We start from the raw sequence: 13,183 nt of genomic DNA, 5'->3' as shown, positions 1-13,183 counted from the left end.
TCACATTTGAAATCCAGTTAGAAGAGATGATGCAATAAAATCTGGTTCCTTGAAACCATCTTGGTGACCATGGTTTGAATCTCTCTCTCTCTCTCTGACACTCTTTTTTGTCTGTCTGTTTCTCTGTTTTACCTTTCACTGCTCTCTCTTTGTCTCTATCTGTGTCTGTCTCTGTCTCTCTCTGTCTCTCTCTCTCTCTCCCTCTCTCTCTGTTTCGCTCTCTGCCTGTCTCTCTCTCTCTCTCTGTGTGTGTTTGCAGTATTGTCAGACAGACAGGAGAGTGCGCTGATAGAGCTCATGGTGTGTACCATACGGCAAGCAGCGGAGGCACACCCACCCGTTGGCAGAGGCACCGGCAAACGGGTAGGTCAAACACACACACACACACACGCACACAAACAAACATACACACATATCCTTCATCGCAAACAAACACTCCTAGAGCACTCATTTTGAGTTAAGTTCCAGTATAAGGTGTGGCAGGGCAACCAGGTGACCTAGTGGTTAGAGACACCGTCCCTTATCAGAAAAGACTTTCCATTTTATTTGATTTCTTAAGAGAAATCTCTATTTTACTGTTTCTTTCCCTGCCTGTTTTTGCTCCTGATCACTACATGTGGCTTTAATGTCTGTGTCTGTTTGTCCAGGTGCTGACGGCAAAGGAGAGGAAGACCCAGATAGACGACAAGAACAAACTAACGGAGCACTTCATTATGGCCCTGCCCATGCTGCTGTCCAAGGTAAGACCTCCCAGAGCTCCAGCCTGTAGCCTGCAGCCTGCACAGCAGCAGGGAGGCCAGCAGCACTGTTTAATGAGTGAGCTGGGTGATTGATTTGTTTGGCTAAATTGTTGATTGATGTTTTACATGTGTTGTGTAGCTTTGGATAGACTATGAGAAGTGTTATTGATTGACTGTATGTCACTCTGAATAAGTGCGCTGGCTAAATGCCTAAACTGTAATTGACCGATTGACTGACTGATGGAACAAACACAAATACAAACACTTGAGAATGACAAACAGAAGGAATCAGCCAAAAGAAAGAATGACCTATTGACTGATTTCTGTGCATTTTTCTCTTTCTGCCTCTGTCTCACTATCTGTCTGTCTCTCCATCACTCTCTTTTCTCTCTGTATACTCTGTCCCTCTCCACAGTACCAGGCGGACTCAGAGAAGGTAGCCAACCTGCTGCAGATCCCCCAGTTCTTCGACCTGGACGTGTACAGCGCCGGGCGCATGGAGAAGCATCTGGACGCCCTGCTGAAGCAGATCCGGCTGGTGGTGGAGAAGCACATCGAGGCGGACGTGCTGGAGGCCTGCAGCAAGACCTACAGCATCCTCTGCTCCGAGGAGTACACCATCATGAACCGCGTGGATATCGCCCGCTCGCAGCTCATCGACGAGATGACCGATCGCTTCACGCACTCCGTCGAAGAGCTGCTGCAGGAGGTACGACGGGGGGGAAGGCAGGCGTGGGTTTTGATGGGATTGGTGAGAGAGGGTATGTGTGTGTGAGATTCACGGTGTCTGTAAGGGGTCCATGTCTTTGAAACCCAGTCTCAACACAAGTGACCTGACCCAACATATACTGTAATACACTGTACAATGCAAATCTAATGCTGGTAAATGTGCATGTTAGTGAGTTAAACACCTCCATTGTAATATTAGTCAGGGAATGTGATAAAATCTCTAGGGAAGTCAGGGAATATCAGGGAATTTTACACTTTACTGGAATGTACCTGAATGTATTTTGCAACTTGTTTCAGACATTCATTGTATTAGAAAATGGTTTTTGCAGTTTTTCCCCACGGCTAGCCCAATTGTAGTGGAAACCATACTGATTACTCCTTTAGGAAAAACAACATTAGCAAACCGGGAATTAATAACTTTTTTAGGTCATGGAAGTACTGTAGTAGTTATGGAAAGTCGTGAAAAAGTTAAGGAATTTTACATGAGGGCCACAGTTGGAACCCATACATTTGATCATATTTGTAGTTCAAATAATCTACTAAAAATAGGCCAGTAGCCCAAAATTTCCTGCCATGACATCATCTTGGACCAAGCCAGCTGAGCCAGGAATGACTCTTGTCTCAATACACTACTGCTGATAGGCAGAATTGCGGTGAGATCATGTAAGCAGTGACGAAAACTGGCTTCGGCCTCCGCCAACTAATCACACAGGCTGGATCCATTTATTATATGAAAGGTGTGATTCATGTTTTTACCGTTGTTTTTACCGTTGTTGGGTCCAAATGTCTGGGAAAGACGTCACCTCATTACAATTTGTAGGAATAGGAAATGCTAGTCCATGGAATTCTTTCTGTACTAACAGGCGTATGTTGTATTGCAGGCTGAGGAGGCTGATGACGACGATATTTACAATGTCCTGTCCACCCTCAAGAGACTCACAGCCTTCCACAAGTAAGACTCTCTCTTCGCCTCTTTATTTCTTTCCATCCACCCATCCATTAGTCCATTCGTCAATCCCAGACCTGGGTAGAAATATGTTCGTAATATTATGTGGATGAAACCACCTTTCAAGCTACCTTTACATTGGTTCAGAAGGACTGTAGTTCGCTACATAGAGGATGAAAGCTTCAACTGAACGGTATAAATTATGTTATGTTTGAACTTGATACTTGATGAGCACTTAATTGGACTTGCTCAGAGAAACCTAACGTGTGTCCCTGCTGTTCCCTGCCTCAGTGCCCATGACCTGACGCGGTGGGATCTGTTTGGGAACTGCTACCGGCTGCTGAAGGCGGGCATCGAGCAGGGCTCCATGCCGGAGCAGATAGCCGTCCAGGCGCTGCAGTGCTCCCACTACTCCATCCTCTGGCAGCTGGTCAAGATCACCGAGGGAGCTCCCAGCAAGGTGCCGCACTCACCGCACAAACAGTACTTTCACAAATCCCAGGGTTATCCTTAGTCGGAGGCTCAGAGTTAAGTATGCCTCTTCTGAGCCAAGGTGGCCCAGAAGGGCAGGAGCTTATCTCCCGTCTCTGTGGAGTGGAAGCAGCTTAGGTGTACAAATCCACTTCGCCACAGGACAGGACGCCAGCTCTTTGCAGTGGCTTACCCCCAATCCATCTCTTTTAACACTGTGTGCCAAGCAGAGTCATCGGATCCCAAGTCTTGAGTGCTACTTGGCTGTGGACCGAACCCCAAACTTCCAAGACACTTTAACTCACTTAATCCACTGCTGTGGCAAACGACCTCCCTTTTCAGGGTTTTTCAGGGTTTCAGGTAGTTTGCTGTGGCTACTACACTACCTGCCCATTTCACACTGAAATGGGCAGAAGGGCTGTATAGTGAGTAAGGAGACCACGCTTCAACCAGAGGACCTGGGTTCAAGCCCCCGTCTCGGCAACCGTCCACCCTGCTGAAGTGTCCTTGAGCAAAACACTGAATCCCTACCAGCTCCAGGGTTGCTGTTCTGTAGCTGAGCCTGTGCTCTGACCTAACACAAAACAATTTCCTGACGAGGATCAATAAAGTTTCGCATTATTCTTCATTATTAACCAAGATCCATTCTAAAATTCTATTGATGGCCCAATGCTTGAAACAGTCAAGGGTTCCAAAGGCTCTAAACTGTAGTTCGAGTGAAGTACAGTGTGGAAAGCTGTAGTACTGTATAGTATATTATAGGATCCAATCCTACAAAAGCAAAGAGCACAAACTGTGTGAGCATTAAAATGAAAAAAAAAGACTTCAGTTTATCTCTCGTCCTGCTGGTACAGAAATGGATAGTATATCATTTATAAGCATTTGTGAGGATTCATGTTTTGTTGATGTGAAATCTAAACCCTAGTGATGATATTTGATATTTAAAGCACATAAAAATGAGTTCCTGCTCTTTGCCTCTGTCAGGCAGTGTCCCATATATCCTGTATTACCCCACTGCATTGGACCACCTTGGAAATAAGTGTTGCACGTAGCATCCTCTGGGTTGACAATGTGTCAAGAAAGAAACAAGAAAAAATCAATCATCATTAGTTGATCAGCCTTCTATGTCCCACACTGCTCTCTGAGCCCGCTGACAGAGCCAACTGGCAGCAATAGGAGTGTATTGATTCTCCTGCCTCAATTAAGTCTGTAAATGATTCATGATTAAAATCATTAAAGTTTGATCATTTTAACGATCCACTTAACCAGCATAACACTCCAGCAAAAATAATTACTATTAAAGTGCTAATTATTTGTGATCATTTGTGGCACTTTCCTCATTATGTGTGTATTGTGTGTGTGCAGGACGACCTGGTGGCTCTCAGGAGAGTGGTGAAGTCTTTCCTGGCAGTGTGCCAGCAGTGTCTGTCCAACGTCAACACACCAGTCAAAGAACAGGTAACACACACACCTGATGTGACCCGCTCACCTTCACCCACTCTGACTTCAACAGCAAGCTGGACGCTGGTGGTGATGAAATTATAACAATGTTTTGATGGTTTAATCTGGTTTAATCTGGTTTTGGTTCTCAAAAAGATCTTTGCTTGTGTTGTATTAAAATCTCATGTGTACGTCGCTTTCGATAAAAGTGTCTGCCAAATGGGAAATTGTAAATTGTAATTGTAAACTTGTGTTTTTTCTAGTGAAGATTAAAATAGCAAGTGTTTGCTCTTCTCTTGCAATTACAATTTCTGATATGATGATAACTTGATTGATAAAGCTGTTTCCAGGGTTCCTATACAGTTCTGGAAAGTCTGTAAAGTATGGAAAATGAAATTGATAATTTTAATGTCTTGAAAAGTTTTGAAAAATGTGGAAAGAATTGTGACATATTATGTTCTGTATTTTCCACTGTCATTTCACATATTGTGATATTTGTTGCTGCGAAGACTAAGCTTCAGCTGATAGGGCCTACTCATATTGCCCAGCCACAATAAACATCCAGCATATTTAACACCAACTTAAATCTTCTAATATAGACAAGAAATTAAGTTTCGTAAAAGTAGAGAATTTGAAAATGATTTTAAAAATTTGAAATGATGAATGTGTAGGAAGACTGTTTGCATTTGTTTTTGAAACTAGATCAGTTAGTTTGATGATGATGACAACGTTGAAAGCCTTGAAACATACAGACACACAGAAAGTAAAACAAAAAGTTATTACTTATATTAATCCTTCACTTAAAAATAGTAACATTTTATAGGATGTATCTATCTGTGTTTGTTTTTATTGTTTTTTTGGAATATCGAGAAATTAACATCAGCTGACAATTTTTATCAAAGTTAACGTTTTATTTTATTTTTAACTCTTTCATTTGTGCTCCTGTTTTCAGGCGTTCATGCTGCTCTGCGACCTGCTGATGATCTTCAGTCACCAGTTGGTTTCTGGCGGCAGGGAGGGGCTGCAGCCGCTGGTCTTCAACCCAGACGGCACGCTGCAGAACGAGCTGCTCAACTTTGTCCTGGACCACGTCTTCATCGACCAGGATGACGAGAGCCAGAGCATGGGTGAGAGAGAGAGAGAGAGAGAGAGAGAGAGGGAGGAAGAAAAGTTTTTTCCGGCTTCAGGGACTCTGATGGGAATCTATGCGTTAAGGGAAATAGGACAATTAAAGAATATTGGTCCTCTTGTCATGTGGGGATCTTGTGAAGTCGGCATGTGGCCCATTTTAGATCCAAGGACATTGTTTGAGGATGTAGGAGTGAGAGAGAGAGAGAGAGGGCGACAGGTACACAGAGAGTGATACACAGGTAGAGAGACACAGACAAGTAGAGAGAGGGAGACCTATCGCTGCTGCCAGGTGAAAACCTCACATCCCCAAAATGTCAACTTTTTATTAACTAAGAAATGTATTCTTGTTTTTTGCTTGACAACCATGCATTTTTTAGTTTTTCCAATAGGTTTTGAAAGGGTTTCATCAGCCCAAAAATCATTATTTTGTCAATCCATAGAGGGCCATGTAATCCTTCAATTGAAGTTCTGAGGTTTTCACATAACAACAGTAATATGTAGAGATACACATATATGCCCACACCCATCAACATCTGTTCTCTATCCTACGTTTTTTTCTCACATTTTGATAATAATCAGCTTAGAATAACTTGGAAAAATGTATGAAGCAGCCGCATTCATTCCGTTTTTTCCTCCCCTTCTCCTCCTTTTTCCTCCATTTCTCTGTCTGTTTGCCTGTAGAAGGAGACGAGGAGGACGAGGCCAACAAGATCGAGGCTCTCCACAAGAGGAGGAACCTGCTGGCCGCTTTCAGCAAACTCATCATCTACGACATCGTGGACATGCCTGCTGCTGCCGACATCTTCAAACACTACATGAAGGTGGCTGTTTGGGGCCCTTGGCAGCTCCGAATCTTTTATCTGACATATATTTTTTATTTGACATACTCTACATAAAAATTGTAATAATTATAAAATATATAACAAAGGAGATAAATATTGGATTTAAAAAAAATGTAATGAAAATTGGAGTTAAAACAATAACCTTGACAAGCACTGATTTGTCTTGGTAATAGTTTGTTTTATTTCATTAGCTACTAACTATAGTGATTAAAATACAGTGATAACAAAAAAATGACTAATATGCAGGTGAGATGGAAAGAAAAAAAATAAGAAAAAGCGAGAAAAAAGAAGAAAAAAGGAGCTGATAAAAACAAAAAACATCTCACCTGAAAACAAACAGAAATTTTTATTCACATCAATTTCGATGATTCAAAGATTCAACCTTTAGATGAGATGAGATTGAATAACCTGAATGTCGTCTTGCATGTTTTGACCGTTTTGTTTCCCTCCCTCAGTACTATAATGATTATGGTGACATCATCAAGGAGACTCTGAGTAAAACCAGACAGACAGACAAGATCCTGTGTGCCAAGACACTCATCCTCAGTTTGCAGCAGGTGAGACAAAGACAAAGACTATTATAAAGGTTACATACACAGCTCTCTGGATTGAAATAACACCACTGAGACACATATGCACACACACACACTTTAAACCATACCCCCCTCTCTTATGTGTGTGTTTCAGTGGCTTGAAATGGAGTAAACTCATTCAGAGACACCTGTGCACCCACTAACACACCTTTTAAACCTTAACTCCCTCTGTGTGTGTGTGTGTTTCAGCTTGAAATAGAGTACATTCTTTGAGATACATGAGTGCTCACATACAGACACACACACACACACACACTTCATCAACTGTCTCCTGTGTGTGTTGCAGCTGTTCAACGAGCTGCTGCAGGACCAGGGTCCCAACCTGGACCGAACCTCATCTCACGTCAGCGGCATCAAGGAGCTGGCCCGACGCTTCGCCCTCACCTTCGGCCTGGACCAGATCAAGACCAGGGAGGCCGTCGCCACGCTGCACAAGTAAGACCCAGACCGCTCTGATCTGCAGGGGGCGCTGAACAGGAGTCAGGCAGGGCCGAAGACATGACAAGCTTAGCAGAGTTCAGGTCAATTCCAAGACCAGGACCCAAAGGGGTTGGAGACCAAGTCAGAACGAGACTAGACAAATCAAGTCCTATTCAAGACTGGAGTTTCTTAAGGATGAACAGAGATGTAGATCTATCTGTGAATCTGCTCAGTGCTATAACCTTCACTCATCAATGCATTTTGAGGACCGTTACATACAACAGGTGAAATCCCTTAAATGGTTTCTAGTGCTGGGGATAAAAGAAACCAAAGATCAATAAAACTTTAAGATAGTCAAGTCAACATCCAATAGTAGCTGAGACCAGGACAAGTTTGCGTCAAAATAGGTGTGAGATCGAGACGTCCAAGAGGTCAAAAAAGTGACTTGAGAAGTAAAACCTTTTAATGTCTGATGTTTGTCTCTGTCCAAAATAATCCAAATAAATTATTTTCTCTGTGTCCCTACTGCTCTCTCTCTACCTCTCTCTTTCTCCATTTCTCTTTCACTACTCTCTCTTTCTCTCTTTCTGCCTCTCGCTGCCCCCCTTCTCTGTTGTTCTGTCATTCTCTCTCTTTCCTTCTTTTTCTCACACTCTCTCTGCCTCTCTCTCTCTTTCTCTTTCTTTTTCTTTCTCTTTCTTGTCTGTCAGGGATGGAATAGAGTTTGCGTTTAAGTACCAGAATCCTCGAGGATCAGAGTTTCCTCCCATCAACCTGGCCTTCCTGGAGGTCCTCAGTGAATTCTCCTCCAAACTACTCCGCCAAGACAAAAAGACAGTGTAAGTACTCTCTTACATCTTTTGTCCTTTGACCAAAACTCATAAATTATGTCACTTGATCCTTTCCATAGCATCGATAGTCATTTTGTCCATTTTGTTTTTTCCTTTTCCTTTTAAAATGCTCATTAAATTAAGTAAAACCCTCTAGTTTAAGTAGTATAATTATAAATATGCGCCGTCTCTCCTCAGCCACTCGTACCTGGAGAAGTTCATGTCCGAGTCGATGTCGGAGCGCCGGGAGGACGTGTGGCTGCCGCTGATCTCCTACAGGAACAGCCTGCTGACGGGAGGAGACGAGGACCGCATGTCCGTCACCTCGGGCTCCAGCAGCAAGACCGGCTCGGTCCGCAGCAAGAAGGGCCGGCCGCCGCTGCACAAGAAACGCATCGAGGGTGAGCAGGCGGGCAGACATGCACACGGAGAGCTAGGAATGGAGGGTAACCCCATTAATGATTAGTTTTTATCATTAATCAGTTTAGTTTATAAAACAAAATGACAAATGCCCATCACAAGTTACCAAGTGATGTCTTAAAACTGCTTACTAAACCTGAATGTATTAATTTTATAGTGATATGAAACGGAGAAAAGCAAGAAAATCTTTGTGAAGCTGTAACAGCAAATGTTTGGTATTTTTACTTGATAAATGACTAAAACGATTAATAAATTATAAAAATTATAATCGATTAGTTTTCTGTTGATCAACTAGTCGTTTCAGCACTAGTGTTTACATTCATATAGCTGCGGTGGCTCTCTCCGCAGCTAGAAAAAAGTAAATATAAGCAGAATTCACCATCTGGTCTTATTTACTCAGCCTGCTTCAGCTTGTCCATATATCAGCATATAAATATTCAAATAAGAGACACTCTTGAACTGCAACTGGAACTAATCCTGGAATGGACCCAGAAGCAAACGTGTGTCTCAGAACCCAAATTACTTCCAAGTCTCACATCTACAAAACATATCTACCGTAAACACTCAATAGTAGAGTATAAATGCACAAGGTTATATGAAAACATGCATCTATTTATTGGTTTACTAGCGCTTACTAGGAAGGATGCAAAAGGTTCACAGAGGAGTGTTGTGATGTTAAGTGACAGAAAATTATTGTGGTCATATTGGCTCCGTTCAGTAATTTGTCTCTCCGTCACATGCAATATCTCAGACACCAATGATTGGATTTTGATTAAATTTGGGGATATAATGCATCTCACCACTGCAATCCAGCATTTTCAAAATTACACTGATTGGCCCAAGGACGGCGCTACAATTACAGGTCAAAACAGTGTTACATATTCGTTACTGACTGGCCCAGATAAGAACATTTGCAGAGGACGATGTGTTTACTGTTGCCTTGTTTTGTGTCGCTGACGTTCCCCTCTGTGTGTTTCCAGAGGAGAGCAGCGTGGAAGGCTCGTGGCTGATGCGTAATGACACCCTGCAGACACCGGGGGCGCTGCAGACCCCTCAGCTCACCTCCACCGTGCTCAGAGAGAACAGACCGGCAGAACACATGCCAGACCCGGACTCAGAGCCCGGATCGGAGAACGACTTCGTACACAAGTGAGTGCACACTCATGCATATGCACACAAATACATCCTGAGTGTCCGCCAACACCTACCATCTGTTTGCAAATATATACAACTGACTTTAGTAGACCTGTGTGTTACTGTGCTGTGGTAATTCATGTTTTTTGTGTTGTGTATCATTAGAATACAAAACGATAGTCATCCATGCACGTTCACGCATTCTTTCCCCCAGAGGACAACACACAGAGAGAAAAGGTATTCAGTGTGTAAATGAAAGTGGAGTGTGTTCACCCCGTGTGTTTGTCCTCAGTCCTCAGATGCAGATGTCGTGGCTCGGCCAGCAGAAGATGGATGAGGTAAACAGGAAGGACCGGACGGGCCTGAACTACATCAAGTCACGCAGCAACCAGGGCGTCAGACAGACTGTGTAAGTGTGTGTGTGTGTGTGTAACTTTTACACACATAGTTCCACTGTAGATGGTCCTGGTGAGTCAGCAGACTTCAGCGCAAATGGCCTCTGACTCATCCTTATGTCCCCCATGTTTCATGTCACTCTCCTCTGTTATGCCCTTAAATGATGGACATGCTACTCTCTCGTAAATGTGTTTCTGCACCGCTTGTGTTTTTCCTCCTAATCTTTATGCCGTCTCTGTCCCAGGCGTGGGCTGATGGAGGATGACGCAGAGCCCATCTTCGAGGACGTGATGATGTCATCGCGGGGCCAGCTGGAGGACATGAACGAGGAGTTTGAGGACACCATGGTGATTGACCTGGTTAGTGACGTCGCTTCCTTTTCCGCCGCTGCACTTGAACCTTGAGATTCCGCAGTAGAGATAAAGCTCCTGTTCGTTTGTCTCATTTGGCTGTTTCTTCTTCTTTGTTCAGTCCCTCACTCTTGTGTTTTGTCCTTCCCAGCCGCCGTCGAGGAACAGACGCGAGAGAGCAGAGTTGAGACCGGACTTCTTCGACTCTGCAGCGATGATCGAGGACGAGTCGGTGAGTAAAACCAGACTACACTTTAACGTTTTGCCTCACATTTAGTATGCAGGCAATTTTTATGTGTAGTCAAACATTTTCAAAGCGCATTGAAATCTAGAAGTCATGCTCTCAAAAATAACAGTGCTCACATTTCCATAAAAACTGGGCTTTTTCACATCCAAATATGTTGGAGCCAAAACATCAAAGCATATGTTGCTGTCCAAATACATATGGAACTCACTGTATGTAATCGCTAACTTCTTTAAACTGAACCATCCCCTGTTTCACATGCTGGATTTAACAGAAAGGCTTTTGCATTGGTTCCATTGCAGCTCCTTGCTATTAGTGCTGCTGTGCACACAGATACTGCTACACATAATATTGGCTATGAAACTGTGCTATTGGTATTTACGTTTCATTTACAGTGTCTCTTTGTGGTTAGCTATTCAGAATCAATTTCAATTCAATTCAAGGTGCTTTATTGGCATGACAGTTTACAAACAATATTGCCAAAGCATGTAACAAGAAATTAATCATCAATTAACCAACTTGAATCTTTGACATTCAACTCGAGGAAAAATTGAGTTATGGTTCCAGCATTTAGCAGATTTGTGAACATCAAATGGCACAGAAACTCTTTGGTCTCATAATTTAAAGTTTATTCTATTGTTCTAAGTCAAAATTTCACCACTTAGTTAAAGCACTGTGGGAAAACTGCAAGGCTGCAGCAGATTCCTCTTAGTTTCTTCTTTCCGAGTTCCTGACAGTCCCTCTCCTCTCTCTCTGTTGTTCCAGGGATTCAGCATGCCCATGTTCTGATCTGGGAAGAGGCAAAGTCCCTGAGACCAGGATCCCAATCAGGAGCAAAGGGAGGAGCGTTTGGGATGTCTAACCCGAATCACCTGCCAATCAAACTCTTGAGAAGAAAAAAAAAAAACAATGTTGAAGTACTTTTCTCTTTCTATAAGACATGATGGGAGGATGTTTTGCGGAGCGGATCCGGTGATGGATCCCGGATCGGCTGGATCTGGCTCCCGAAGCGTCAAACAGGGATCCGCTCTGTTCTTTCAGGCCGGCCGGAGGATCCAGCCCAGCACTCAGAATCTCCCACGGAAACGAATCATGACCATCAAAAAGAGACGGTTGCCTCCTCCTGCTGCTCTTCCTCCTCCTCCTCCTCCTCCTCCTCCTCCTCCTCCTCAGCCCGTTGGTTTAGCTCTGTTGGCTAATCATGCAGCCGGCTGACGAGTGCCCATGTCCCGGTGCGTCCGGTTTTACGGTCCCCTGTTACACAGATGTACAGTTGTTTGGTTCCGCCCCCCTACAGAGCAGCACAACACTCTGTACAGCCCCCCTCCTTCTTTTGGTGTCGCACTCAGATCCGTCTGGTTCCCTTCAACAGAGAGGATCTCAATACAATATTAAATGTTATATATCTTTGCTCTTATTAACCCCAAACCCACCCCACCTCCTCTCTCTGTTTGCCATTGGAGTCCTTGTCTGTGGTGGTGTGTGATGTGTAAACTGTGTTGGTTATGATGGTTGAATAGTTGCACACACACACAGAAGTGAGTGGTTTTAGACTGACGTGGAGGAAGTGATGTAATTGTGTTGTGTGTGAAGTCAAAGAAAAGCGAGCGCGTTGTCGTTTGACAGGCAGGCAGTGAGCCACACCCCCCCTCACCCCACCCCCACCTCCTCGACCTCGGACAAAAGCCCCGCCCCTCTCTCTCAGAACTCAAAAACATACTGCACACACCACCGAATCATGGCTTTTTGAAGTAAAAAGGTTTAAAAAAAAATAAATAAATAAAAAAAAAAATAATAAACATATTTTGAATTCTGTAGCTTTAGTACGAAAATTTTAAATCAAGTGTGTTTTTGTTTTTGTCTGATGTTTGTACAGCTCTTTCTTGAATATGTATCTTGTTCGTTGCCAAATTGTGGCCTACATACTTATATTCCGGTTCCCCCCCCCCCCACCCCCGTCTGTAACTCATATCTAACGGTTAGCAAGCCAAGACTGTTGCTATGGGATACCAGCTTAAGCGCTGTGTGGTCCGATTGTAGTCGTCGAACAGTTCAGTGTTACAGCAGATTCTCTGTGAGGTCCAGTCGCCCGCTGTGGTTTGGTCCTGAGGAAAGACCGGTCATTTTAACAGGTCAAACCACGTCGTTTAAGTTTTACACCCACAAACAGTGTTAACCGATCCAGAAAACAACCCAGTTGAGGATTTATCGTTGTTTATCAATGTTCATATCCAGTACAGCGATGGATCTGTGTGGCTGTCTTTGTCAGCTGGTTTGAATGTGTCCAGCCATCTGTTGCAGCCCACTGTTGGTTGGCTGGTGGGTTAATCAATCATTCACAAGTTTTCCCATTGGCTGGTTTGGCAGTCCTCCTGTAAATATCAGAGACAATTGGATCTTTTCCGCGGTGCAGTTGACATCACTTGCCCTTAAATGCTCTAAAAGCCTGTTTTTGTTTTCGTTTTTTTTCTGTGAACTTAAATTCTTTTTAATAAAA

The 13,183-nt window shown here is 43.5% G+C and overlaps 1 protein-coding gene across 2 annotated transcripts in view; it reads left to right on the top strand.

Annotated features, from left to right (window-relative positions):
- The window catches only part of stag1a (STAG1 cohesin complex component a), a 43,251-nt gene extending 30,068 nt beyond the window's left edge, over positions 1 to 13,183 (top strand). Inside the window, exons 16-32 of one of the 2 annotated variants that reach the window (XM_071912377.2) lie at positions 260 to 363; positions 648 to 740; positions 1,156 to 1,449; positions 2,351 to 2,421; positions 2,707 to 2,875; positions 4,252 to 4,344; positions 5,279 to 5,453; positions 6,139 to 6,278; positions 6,755 to 6,856; positions 7,179 to 7,327; positions 8,023 to 8,151; positions 8,341 to 8,543; positions 9,543 to 9,711; positions 9,989 to 10,105; positions 10,337 to 10,451; positions 10,594 to 10,674; positions 11,452 to 13,183. In XM_071912377.2, the coding sequence (XP_071768478.1) occupies positions 260 to 363; positions 648 to 740; positions 1,156 to 1,449; positions 2,351 to 2,421; positions 2,707 to 2,875; positions 4,252 to 4,344; positions 5,279 to 5,453; positions 6,139 to 6,278; positions 6,755 to 6,856; positions 7,179 to 7,327; positions 8,023 to 8,151; positions 8,341 to 8,543; positions 9,543 to 9,711; positions 9,989 to 10,105; positions 10,337 to 10,451; positions 10,594 to 10,674; positions 11,452 to 11,475 (2,228 nt within the window). In that variant the 3' untranslated portion in view covers positions 11,476 to 13,183. Of the gene's footprint in view, positions 1 to 259; positions 364 to 647; positions 741 to 1,155; positions 1,450 to 2,350; positions 2,422 to 2,706; positions 2,876 to 4,251; positions 4,345 to 5,278; positions 5,454 to 6,138; positions 6,279 to 6,754; positions 6,857 to 7,178; positions 7,328 to 8,022; positions 8,152 to 8,340; positions 8,589 to 9,542; positions 9,712 to 9,988; positions 10,106 to 10,336; positions 10,452 to 10,593; positions 10,675 to 11,451 lie in introns of both variants that reach the window. The other variant, XM_071912376.2, reaches the window with a different exon arrangement.

This window comes from Centroberyx gerrardi, chromosome 17, assembly GCF_048128805.1.
Source record: "Centroberyx gerrardi isolate f3 chromosome 17, fCenGer3.hap1.cur.20231027, whole genome shotgun sequence".
NCBI lineage: Eukaryota > Metazoa > Chordata > Actinopteri > Beryciformes > Berycidae > Centroberyx > Centroberyx gerrardi.
This window is presented reverse-complemented; position numbering and strand designations above follow the sequence as displayed.